This window comes from Arachis hypogaea, chromosome 15 (assembly GCF_003086295.3).
Source record: "Arachis hypogaea cultivar Tifrunner chromosome 15, arahy.Tifrunner.gnm2.J5K5, whole genome shotgun sequence".
Lineage (NCBI taxonomy): Eukaryota > Viridiplantae > Streptophyta > Magnoliopsida > Fabales > Fabaceae > Arachis > Arachis hypogaea.
In genome coordinates this window covers 159,050,687-159,063,177 of record NC_092050.1, presented here as the reverse complement: position 1 = coordinate 159,063,177, position 12,491 = coordinate 159,050,687, and the positions used below count along the sequence as shown (strand labels likewise).

Sequence of the window (12,491 nt, the reverse complement as noted above, 5' to 3'; positions counted from 1 at the left end):
ACCGCATACACATAATTGATATATACTTTGTGCGAGTAAGCACTAAACACCAACAACTAAGTAACAATTTTTCCAAGTCTTCATATCAAATTAAGGGGTTCAACATTTTAATTTGTCATTATTTATCTACATAATTTTATAACGTATGAAATGGGGTAGAAAATATATAATAAGAACTAAAAATGAATAATGTCTTTATATGTTATATAATATATTTTTTTTTAGCAAACTTACCTATTGACTACAATACAAAGGAGTCTTCACCGCGTGTTTGATAGATATTTTTTTTTGTGTGTGATAAAACACTAAGAATTAATCTTTTTAAGTCTTTGCACTGGGCTCCACTTTTTATTTTAAGGTGACTTATTATTTCTATTCAATTAGCTATTCTTTAAAAATTATATAATATTCAATTTTTTATTATAATAATTAAAAAAAATAAAATAAACACATTTAAATAAATATAATATTTTTTTAAAATTAAATATACATCTAAAATACAAATTAAATTAAACTAAAATTTAAAATTTTTAATTTTTAATTTCTGTTTAAGTTTTATTATTTTTAATTATTAACAAATTATCATTTAAATACACTTCCAAAAATATAAATTCAGTAAAATTGAAGATTTTAATTCGTCCGTGTGATTATTCGTCCACGCCGCCTTCCTCCTCGTCGCTCAGTCCGCAGCCTCGTTTCGTCCTACTCCTCGTTGCGTTAGTCCTCATCAGCGTCGCTGATCCTTCTGCGTTGGACCTCAGGTATTTTGGATGTATTTAAGAGAAAGCGATTCAAAGTTAACCGTATGTATTTGTTTAGTTATTCAATCATATTGATTTTGCATGCCATCTACAATTTAAAGAATGGTTTAGGTAGAAGAACAATTTAAAGAATCACAATCCTCAAATTGTCAACACTATTAGGTTTAAATTTTTTATTTATGATTTTGAAGGTGTTTTAGAAATATATTTGTTCCGGGGCTTACCTAGAACCGGATGGTGGTTGGGCTTGTTTGTGAGGCCCAAGTGCAAGAGGAGTGTGGTCTCCGACTTGGTTTACGTCTGGGAGCCGCCTCCGAGTTGTGTGTTCCAAGAGATGGGGGGTGGTACCTGCAAAGACACTCCGATGCCTAAGTCAGCATAGGGTTAAGCAGGTTTAGAATGTATTGGAACTTAGAGATACCTGAAGGGTGTCAGTGTATTTATAGTGGTGATCCAATAACCACCGTTGGAGTAGTGCCACTTTTCTAGGGTGCTAACCGTCCCTTTATCTTAGGGAAGTTAAGATATGACTTGTGGAAGTGGTTAGAGAGATTCTAGGGACAGTTACTCATTCAAATGAGTGCTTATCTGCCAGCTAACCCTCATTCCCGACTTCTTTAGAGCAAGTCGAGACGAGTACCGACTTCGTAGTGGCTGATCTGGTGAAAGGTGAGGTCAACCCTTTGGGTTGGGCCTTTTTACTTGGACCCTGGGCCTTAATCGTTGGGCCAGGATATGAACAATATTGTATATCACTTCATAATTTTATATGTGTTACAATTATTTTTTAATGTTTAAATTTAAATTTAGATTTATGATTTTGGATGTGTTTCAAAAATATTTTCTGTATAAGTTAATAATTTTAGATATGTTACAATTGAAAAGAAAAATACGGCCACTATAGGAAAGAAGCGAAGAACGAAATAGAAGAATAGAAGAAAGAAGAAAATCGTGTTACAAGGAGGGAAGAAACTAAAGAAGGAAACAATAACTAATTATGAAGTGGGTAGGAAGTTAGAGAAATTTTTGTTTTTAAAATTTAAATTAATCTTAATTATAAATGTGTATCTAGAAAATAGAAATATATTTTAATTAAAAAATAATTAAATAATATTAAAGACGAACTAAAAGTTAAATTTTATTGTACAAATAGCATTTTTCTTATCTCTCTATCAAACCATACAAAAAGTGATATATGTATTATTTTTTCTTTATTTCATGTATATATGTACCTACACAAAGAGAATGTGCAGGAACTGAAAGACATAAAAAAAATGATTAAGAGCGAGAATGCGAGGTAAAAAAATGATACTATAGAATTATTATTGGAGAAAATATTGACATAAATAATTTAGAGCAAAAACATAGAAGATCGAAATATAAATGAATCACAGATACGTATTATAAAGTCATGTTATCATCATTATATAAAGTCTAAAGTCTAGAGTCATCCTTCAAAGGAAGTTTACATTTTCTTAGAGCGTGAAGTTACCTAAAGATGAAGACAGGTAGTAATTTTTAATTGATGTTTAGTTTTCTTACAGTAGTAATAATATAATAGATCACAAGGACCAATGTTATTATATTTCCAATACATACACTATATATGAATTTTGGGACTTGGAGTTTCCCAAGAGAGCAAGCGTAGAGAACATTACACAAAATTCTCTATATTCTTATTTGGAAGAAACTAGAAATGATGAGCAATTACTTTCTGAAATGGGATTATGCATTATTAGTGGTGCTTATTATGTTGTATGATGCAGGATTAATCCATGGGGAAGTTACATGCTTAGAGAATGAGAGGCAAGCACTCCTCAGCTTCAAACAAAGCATAGCTGATCCCTGGGACATGCTGTCAACATGGAGGGACGATGATTGTTGCAAATGGCAGGGAATTACATGCAGCAACCAAACTGGTCATGTACTCCGCCTTCATCTCCGTGGATCATATTCACATTTTTTATCTGGTCAACCCAATATCTCCACCTTGATTGACTTGCAAAATCTTCAACATTTAGACCTCAGTTCCAATAGTTTTCTTGATAGTAATATCTCACAACACATTGGCTTGTTGACCAAGCTACGACATCTCAATCTGTCATATTCCGAGTTTGGTGGGAGTATTCCTTATCAACTAGGCAAGCTTACACATTTACAGTATTTGGATCTCAGCTACAATGATCTTGATGGAGTTATCCCATATCAACTCAAACACTTGAGACAACTACAATATCTCTGTCTTCAAGGGTATCTTGAACTTTCAGGAGCAATCCCTTTTCAAAGTGGTGATCTTCCATTGCTGCACACTCTCAAGCTCCATGGCGACTTTGTTCTCGAAAGTAAAGGTGTAGAATGGGTGTCTAATCTCTCCTTTTTAAATACTCTTGACTTCACGTCAATGAGTGTTGGCAACTCTCATCAGTGGCTTCAAATGATTCGTAAGCATATTCCAAACTTAACAGAGCTGAGGTTGTCGGATTGTAGTCTTTCTGATAATGATGTTCAATTTTTATTTGATATTCATTCTAATTATTCTTCCACTACTTCCCTTACCATCCTTGATTTCTCAAATAATTTATTGACATCATCCACATTTCAATTGTTGTCCAACTTCAGCGATAACCTTCGGGAGCTTTATCTTTCACATAATAGTATTGTTTTGTCACATTCTCATTACCCAAACTTTCTTTCTCTAGTGAGCCTTGACCTTTCTTATAATAATCTCACTTCATTAGTGTTTCAAGGAAATTTCAACTTCGGCTCCCACCTTGAAATGCTTTATTTGTCAAATTGCAGTCTTACGGATACAAGTTTTCTGGTGTCATCTACTTCCATTGTGAATTCTTCATCTTCTCTTGTTAGCGTTGATCTCTACTCTAACCTGTTGACATCATCAAACATATTTCACTGGATCTTCAACTTCACAGCCAATCTTCACACCCTTTCTCTTGGTTACAACTTGTTAGAAGGTCCTGTTCCACTAGGTTTTGACAAAGCAATGAAATCTCTTGAATATCTCGATCTCTCTCATAACAATCTGCAAGGAGAGATTCCCCATTTCTTTGGAAATATTTGCACACTACAGTCACTAGACTTGTCATATAACAACTTGAGTGGGGACTTTTCAAGATTCATTCAAAATTCATCATGGTGCAACAGACACATATTTCAGGAGCTATCTTTGTCTTACAATCAAATCACTGGCGTGATACCTAAAAGCATCAGAGTGTTATCTGAGTTGGAATATATGTTCCTAGAAGGGAATTTTTTGAAGGGTGAAATTACTGAATCACATCTCACAAACTTTTCCAAATTAAAATACTTGATCTTGTCTCACAACTCATTATCTCTAAAGTTTGTCCCCAGATGGATTCCTCCTTTTCAGTTAATATATTTGAGGCTAGCATCTTGCAAGTTGGGTCCTAACTTTCCAAGTTGGCTACAAACTCAAAATCACTTAAGTTATCTGGATATTTCTGATGCGGGGATTCATGGCTATATACCAGAGTGGTTTTGGTATAAGATTCAATTTCTTGAGTTTTATTTGAATATGTCTCACAATAATTTTACAGGTGCTATTCCAAATTTACCACTAAGGTCCCAACACGGAATATCTACAGATTTGAGTTCAAATCAATTTGAGGGTGTAATTCCATCCTTTTTGCTACATTCTTCATCGTTGATTCTCTCTGAAAACAAATTTTCAAATGTATCATCACTGTTGTGTCAAGAGAACAACATTGGTAGGAATTTGGGCACTCTAGATTTATCAAACAATCAATTGAAGGGTTCATTGCCTAATTGTTGGAAATCTGTAAGCTCCTTATTGTTTCTTGATCTAAGTAATAATAATTTGACAGGGAAGATTCCACCATCCATGGGCTCCCTTGTCAAATTGGAAGCTTTGGTCTTACGAAGCAATGGATTCATCGGCAAACTACCTTCTAGTTTGAAGAACTGCACCACTTTATTTTTGTTGGATGTCAGTGAAAATTTGCTGTCAGGTCCAATACCCTCTTGAATCGGTGAGAGTCTACACAAATTGATAGTTTTGAGCATGTCAGGAAATAGTTTCTCTGGAAATCTTTCTAAGCATCTCTGTTACCTGAAGAAACTTCAACTGTTGGATCTTTCAAGAAATAACTTATCAAATGAAATTCCAACATGCTTAAAGAATTTCACTGCAATGTCCAAAAAGAGCATCAACTCAACTGAAACCGCAAGTCTTATATATTGGTACAACGATACTTATATTGAGACTTATGGTTTTACTATTTCTAGATATACATTTAACATAACAGTAATGTGGAAAGGTGTTAAATGTGGATTTAAGAGTCCAGAGTTGCGTCTTAATAGCATTGACCTCTCGAGCAATGATTTTATTGGTGAAATCCCAAATGAAATTGTGTTCTTGGTTGGATTATTTTCTTTGAATCTTTCAAGAAACAATTTGAGTGGAGAAATTCCTTCTGAAATAGGGAACATAACTTCACTAGAATCCCTAGACTTATCAAAAAACCATATATCTGGCACAATCCCTTCAAGTCTTTCCCAGATTGATAATCTAGGCGTGTTAGAGTTGTCAAATAACTCTCTTTATGGAAGAATCCCACCTGGAAGACACATGGATACCTTTGATGGATCTTGCTTTGAAGGAAATCCTAATCTTTGTGGCACACAACTTAACAAAACTTGTCCTGGAGACATGCCAGAAGTAAAGCCTGAAGAACCAACAAGACATGATGATGCAGATGATAATTCAGACTTTTATGAAGCATTACACATGAGCTTAGGCTTTGGATTTTTCACTGGCTTCTGGGGCCTTTTAGGACCATTGTTGTTTTGGAGGTCTTGGAGAATTGCTTATCTTAGATTCTTGAACAAAGTGGCAGACTATATATATGTTACAGTGGCAGTATATGTAGCAAAATTTTACAAGTGACTCAAAGACTGCAAGGTAATTTCTATCTTTAAACTAATCAATCAAAAAATGTTTCATCACATATAACAGGGAAATAATAGCTTTTACTCTGTAATTTTTTGTTTTCTTTTGTTCCATGTTAATGTCTAAAAAATAAATTATATTCTTATGCAGAGATGCTCAACACTGAGACTGAGATGAGGGACACATCATTGGTTGCTATAACTATAGGTGTTTGCACTGAGATATTTGGTTTGTAATTGAAGTTTATGGGTTGTAGATTACTTTCTTTAAATACTTACTATTATGGTGTTCTATAATTTCATTATGTAATGGATTTTCAAGTATATCTATTTTGGATTATGGTGTAAAATATCTAAACTATGAGTAATTTTTGTTTGAATTTAGCTTTCATCAGAACAAGGTGATGTATGTACCATCAATTATTCGTTGTAAGTAGGAAATTATGATTAGATAATTATTGCTATTAAATTTTTGTAAAAAATCTACAACATTCTTAAGCGTTGTAATTATTATTTCATAACAAAATATAAAGAACTAACTTTTAATTAAGCTCGGTGGTGACTTTGATCTTGAAACTAAAGGTGTAGAATGGGTGTCTAATCTCTCCTTTTTAAATACTCTTGACCTCACGTCAATGAGTCTTGGCAACTCTCACCACTGGCTTCAAATGATTGGTAAGCATATTCCAAACTTAACAGAGCTGAGGTTGTCGGATTGTAGTCTTTCTGATAATGATGTTCAACTTTTATTTCATATTCATTCTAATTATTCTTCCACTACTCCTCTTACCATCCTTGATTTATCTTATTTGTCAAATTGCAGTCTTACAGATACAAGTTTTCTGGTGTCATCTACTTCCATTGTGAATTCTTCATCTTCTCTTGTTAGCCTTGATCTCTACTCTAACCTGTTGACATCATCAAACATATTTCACTGGATCTTCAACTTCACAGCCAATCTTCACACCCTTTATCTTGGTTACAACTTGTTAGAAGGTCCTATTCCACTAGGTTTTGACAAAGCAATGAAATCTCTTGAATATCTCTCTCTCTCTCTGATAACAATCTGCAAGGAGAGATTCCCCATTTCTTTGGAAACATTTGCACACTACAATCACTATACTTGTCATATAACAACTTGAGTGGAGACTTTTCAAGATTCGTTCAAAATTCATCATGGTGCAACAGACACATATTTCAGGAGCTATCTTTGTCTTACAATCAAATCACTGGCGTGATACCTAAAAGCATCAGAGTGTTATCTGAGTTGGAATATCTGTCCCTAGAAGGGAACTCTTTGAAGGGTGAAATTATTGAATCACATCTCACAAGCTTTTCCAAATTAAAACACTTGGTGTTGTCTTACAACTCAATATCTCTAAAGTTTGTCCCCAGATGGATTCCTCCTTTTCAGTTAATATATTTGAGGCTAGCATCTTGCAAGTTGGGTCCTAACTTTCCAAGTTGGCTACACACTCAAAATCACTTAGGTTATCTGGATATTTCTGATGCGGGGATTCATGGGACTGTACCAGAGTGGGTTTGGTATAAGTTCCAAGTTGTAGGATACCATTTGAATATGTCCCACAACAATTTTATAGGTGCTATTCCAAGTTTACCGCCAAGGTTATCCGTCCCCGGAGCATATATAGATTTGAGTTCAAATCAATTTGAGGGTACAATTCCATCGTTTTTGCAGCATGCATGGTGGTTGATTCTCTCTGAAAATAAATTTTCAGATGTGTCATCACTGTTGTGTGACAACAGCACTACTGCTACAAGCTCGCTCGTCAGTCTAGATTTAACAAACAATCAAATAAATGGACAACTTCCAGATTGTTGGGGATCTGTAAACACATTATTGTTTCTTGATCTAAGCAATAATAATTTGTCAGGGAAGATCCCACCATCCATGGGCTCCCTTAACAAATTGGAAGCTTTGGTCTTAAGAAACAATAGCTTGATGGGAGAACTACCTTCAAGTCTTAAGAATTGCACCAATTTATTTGTGTTGGACGTGGCAAAAAATTTGTTGTCTGGGCCAATTCCCTTTTGGATTGGTGACAACCTTCAACAATTGATTCTCTTGAGCATGTCAGAAAATCACTTCTCTGGAAATCTTTCTATGCATCTCTGTCACTTAGAGCACATACAAGTGCTGGATCTTTCCAGAAACAAACTATCAGATGGAATTCCAACCTGCATCAAGAATTTCACTGCAATATCCAAAAGGAGGATTAACATAACTCAAGTTTGGATTTACGGATATGGTAGTCTTGGTCACTACATTGTTAACATAACTTTAATGTGGAAAGGTGTGGAAAACTGGTTCAAGGATCCAGAGTTTAGTCTTAAGGCCGTTGATCTCTCTGGTAATTATTTAACCGGTGAAATTCCAAAAGAGATTGGATATTTGGTCGGATTAAATGAACTGAATTTATCAAGAAACAATCTAAAAGGAGAGATTCCTTCAGAAATTGGAAATCTAACTTCTCTAGATTTTCTTGATCTATCAAGAAATGATTTGTGTGGTAGAATTCCTTCAAGTCTATCCCAAATTGATGGGATTGGTGTGTTAGACTTGTCATACAACAATCTTTCTGGAAGAATCCCATCAGGGGGACACATGGATACTTTTGAAGCCTCTTTCTTTGAAGGAAATCCTAATCTTTGTGGTGAGCAACTCAACAAAACTTGTCCGGAAGACATGACACCAACAAAGCCACAAGAATCAACAACAAATGATGAGGCAGATGATAATTCAGATTTTTATGAAGCATTATACATGAGCTTGGGTTTTGGATTTTTCATTGGATTTTGGGGCCTTTTAGGGCCGTTATTGTTTTGGAGGTGTTGGAGAATTGCTTATCTCAGATTCTTGAACAAAGTAGCAGACTACATATATGTAATGGTGGCATTGAATATGCGTAGGTTCCACAATTGACTTGAAGATTGGCAGGTACATTCTCAGAATAGTTTGTCTCTCAAATTCTTAGTTTCTTTTCTTTACTTAATTACTTCTTCCTCATATATGCCAATATTTTTAATGATTTTATGCACTTTTAAGTGGTGTATTTAAAGATTTTTTTTGGATTCCTGATAACATCTCCAGACTAAATAATTTAGAAATAATTATTTATATGGAATATAAATTTAGTCATTCTAATATGTCTATATTTATAGCAGTCACTGTGACTATAGAATTTAAAAAAAAATGTTATTAAAAATATTATCAAAATATAAAAAAAATGTATCCTTAATTTTAACAATACTTGCATAGCCATTATAGCTACTACAAACATAGACATACTAGAATTCACCTTATAAATTATGTCGCTATGGTATTTTCATTGCGGATGCAGATGCGCTCCTCACTTCTAATCTGGGATGGACTCACTGTGGAGTTGCTGCTAGTACCAATATACATGCAGTGTGTAGGAGTTTGTTGGATTATATATTCAATAAGATTTTTAGTTTGTAAAATCTATCACTTTTTGTCGTCAGACTTAGTTTATGGTATTTTATATTTCTAGTTATCAGAATAATGTAATGTAGTGATGTATGTACCTCTTCATCGTTGTAAGTTGTTTTTGGAATAATCTATATATTACTCTTCAAATATCTTTACATGATAGATGAGGTTGTAATAACTCAATTTGAATTTATTTGCGTGCTGTATGTACTTCACTTCAAATTCGGCTGCTTCTTTACTATTTTAAGTTCTTAGCTTTCTGTTTGCCTTCACTGCTTATCATTCGTTTACTTCAATAATAGCTTCATGATCGATGGGGACCCCTTAGTGTAGTGTCACTAGTGTGTGTTATAAGATTATACATAAATAAAATAATAAATTAAAATATTTATTAAGATACGTTAAAAGCCACAAAATATATTTCTAACTTATTAGTTCTTCCAAAAACATGAATATAATGCGTTCTATTCATCCTACTATACACATTCAAATTGTGAAACCTCTTTATTGACGCGCTAACAAACCATGAAAGAGATAATAGCTATGTAAGGATAGTGATGATGAACTACAGGACGATCCTTGATGATAGATACCTTATTGGCCAAGTCGAGGAATGTTAGAGGATCATCAAGAATTTATTGTTTGTCATTAGTTAATTATCAAGAATTTAATAAGGTATCTATCATTAATAAGATACCTTATTAATGTGGTGATTTGATGCTGAGATTAATTTGTTTGAACAGAATTTGTGCATCACCGCGGTTTATCAACCAGTTAGGGAGTTATTACAGCAGGAGAGAAAGAAGGATATGGTAACATCTTTTATCTCATGCAAAAAAAATTAGAGGAATGCTAGGGGACCAGCAATTTTGGTGTTTTGTAACCATCAATTGGTCATCAATAGTGTTTTTAATGGTATGAGATTATATCTAATGGTGGGAGATCACTCACTTTTGTTTTGATGGTTAAGTGCTGGCCAGAAAACACAAAAGTTGCTGGCCCCCTAGACTTTTCCAAAAAATTATGACTTATGAGCTGAAGAGGTAACTAATATCAATGCATATATATTGTATCAAGAAAAGAAGAAAAAAGAGACAGCAGGCCAAAGCTCTGAAGATGCTTCAGAGAATAAAGAAGATCATCAAATTACTCTGAGGTCTTTAACCATGGAAGACATGAGACAGGCAAAGAGTCGGGTAAATGGCGAACCAACGAAACCATTGTAACATGCTACTTAACGTTTTGGAATATGTCTTCATTCATGGACATAAGTTTATGAATAATATCCGTTTCGATGCAGGTGGCTGCTAGTTTTGCATCCGAAGGAATGGTATGAATGAGCTGAAATAATGGAATGAATTATATGGAGGAGGTTCAAGGAAGAAGCAGCAACTCACTTACTTCCTTTAAAGTGTGTGCAAAAGCTGGTTTATTTTGTGGACTCTGTAAACATTGATCTTAAGGGATATATAGGAGCCTTTCAAAGAATTCAAAGTGTGCCCAAGTTTCCCACAGTTCATAGATCATAAGCTAAAGATCACATTAGCTTTAAGGGCAGATTATATATCCTCCAATTCCAAAGGATATGTAGAAATCATGATGCATCAAGGTTTTAGGGGAGGAGTTCTAAATTTATAGTTTGGATTGTTTACAAAACAAATCTAGTACTAGTTAGGGGGATTCTACTGTCATGAGTGGTTTGGAAAATGCAATGGATTTTTGGGAAGTAGGATTAATCTACATCAAACCCTCTTTTAGGTATGCATTGCTTTGTATGATATCATATATGGACAGAATTTTCAGACAATAGAATTTATACTGCATTGCTTAGAGATGTTGAATGAATGGTTTATGTCAATTTTTCTTGGATTCATAAAATTTCTAATCTTTCTTTGTAATGAAACCAGATTAAGACCAGTAATTAAGACCAGTAATACGCAGATAACTAAATTATTATATTATATAGTATAAATGTAAAATGCTATATATATATTATTTAGGGATATATTAGATCATATGTAAATTAATATTAAACTTAGAAGTTAACTTGTAAAAAATATTGAAGAAGACATTTATTTAATTTTGTAATTTATATATGATTTAATAATATTATTATTCAACAAAAAAGAAAAAATATATCATTGTAATATCTATAACAATATATAACGACAAAATATATTTTGATGTCTAAAAAATTCTTTTTCAATTTTGTCCTTCATAATAATCTTTCCCATTACATGGCAAAACACAAGGATTCAATTTCCACTAGTAAAGCAAGATGAAAGTACATGAAAAATTTAAATAAGAAATACGTATTAGGATTGAGATTAAAAGAAACCTAATTCATATAGAAGTGCATCTATTTTTTTTTTTCTTCACTTTAAACGATTTTTTTTTATATGAAAGAGTGTATTACAATTCTCATATATATGATGAATAAAATCTCTAATTATAAATATTCTTTTGACAAGAAAGAAAATATGCCCTACCCAAAAACTAACATGACACAGAATATTTAGAATTAACGTATAGTGTTGATTCTTTCATCACCAATGTGGTTTAAAAAAATACTAATATCTACAAGTAATTGTTAATGTAAATATCTAGTAAATAAATGACTAGATTGAGTAATTAAAATATTTTTTTACATATCTTCAGTCCAACATACTAAAGATTAATCTGTAGATCTGAGTTCTATTTAAATGGTCTGTTGCTGGCCAATGAGTTGTTATATATAGAAGGTAATATTTAAATTTCTAACACAATTAACATTGTTTAAGCGAACGAATAAACTAAGCAGTTAAATAACTCAAGGTAATTTGAGTAATTAATATTCTTTTTGTTAGGAGTAATTAACATAATAATATCTATTAAATTATAATTTTATAGCGTATTTGTATTTGTTAATTGTAATTAAGTCAATCAAAATGACTCAATCTTTTATGCTGTAGCCCAATGGCCATATCAGATGGGTCAGGACTAGGGGTGCACATGGGCCGAGTTTGATGTGACCCAGACCCGGCCCGAAATATACAACGGGTCTATTTATTAGACCCGAACCCGACCCTAGACCCGATGAAACCAATACACTTTCGGGCCACAATTATACCAGGTAAAAATCGGGTGAAAACCAGGCCGTTAACATTACATTACGTTGATACCTTATTGTAAGCTAGCATGTAAAAATATTCAAATTTCCAAGACTCCAACCAGTAGTTACCATGGTAAAATTCAATTAGAAAAATATAACAAGAACCAACCCTTCTTCAAAATTAAAGCATAACCACAATCAATACTAATATTGTCTAATA

At 33.2% G+C, this 12,491-nt stretch overlaps 3 protein-coding genes across 3 annotated transcripts; all 3 read left to right on the top strand.

Annotated features, from left to right (window-relative positions):
- Window positions 1–2,173: 2,173 nt before the first annotated feature.
- Window positions 2,174–6,255, top strand: LOC112749442 (receptor-like protein EIX2). Its single transcript, XM_072218127.1, has 2 exons — window positions 2,174–5,721; window positions 5,860–6,255. The coding sequence occupies exon 1, from the start codon at window positions 2,458–2,460 to the stop codon at window positions 4,783–4,785; it is 2,328 nt and encodes a 775-aa protein (XP_072074228.1). The 5' UTR covers window positions 2,174–2,457; the 3' UTR covers window positions 4,786–5,721; window positions 5,860–6,255.
- On the top strand, window positions 4,822–5,706 carry LOC112749441 (receptor-like protein EIX2). The gene has a single exon (XM_025797690.1). The coding sequence runs from the start codon at window positions 4,822–4,824 to the stop codon at window positions 5,704–5,706; it is 885 nt and encodes a 294-aa protein (XP_025653475.1).
- Window positions 6,256–6,343: 88 nt separating the features above from the next.
- Window positions 6,344–8,652, top strand: LOC112749440 (receptor-like protein EIX2). Its single transcript, XM_025797689.1, has 2 exons — window positions 6,344–6,719; window positions 6,782–8,652. The coding sequence occupies exons 1-2, from the start codon at window positions 6,344–6,346 to the stop codon at window positions 8,650–8,652; spliced, it is 2,247 nt and encodes a 748-aa protein (XP_025653474.1).
- Window positions 8,653–12,491: the final 3,839 nt, after the last annotated feature.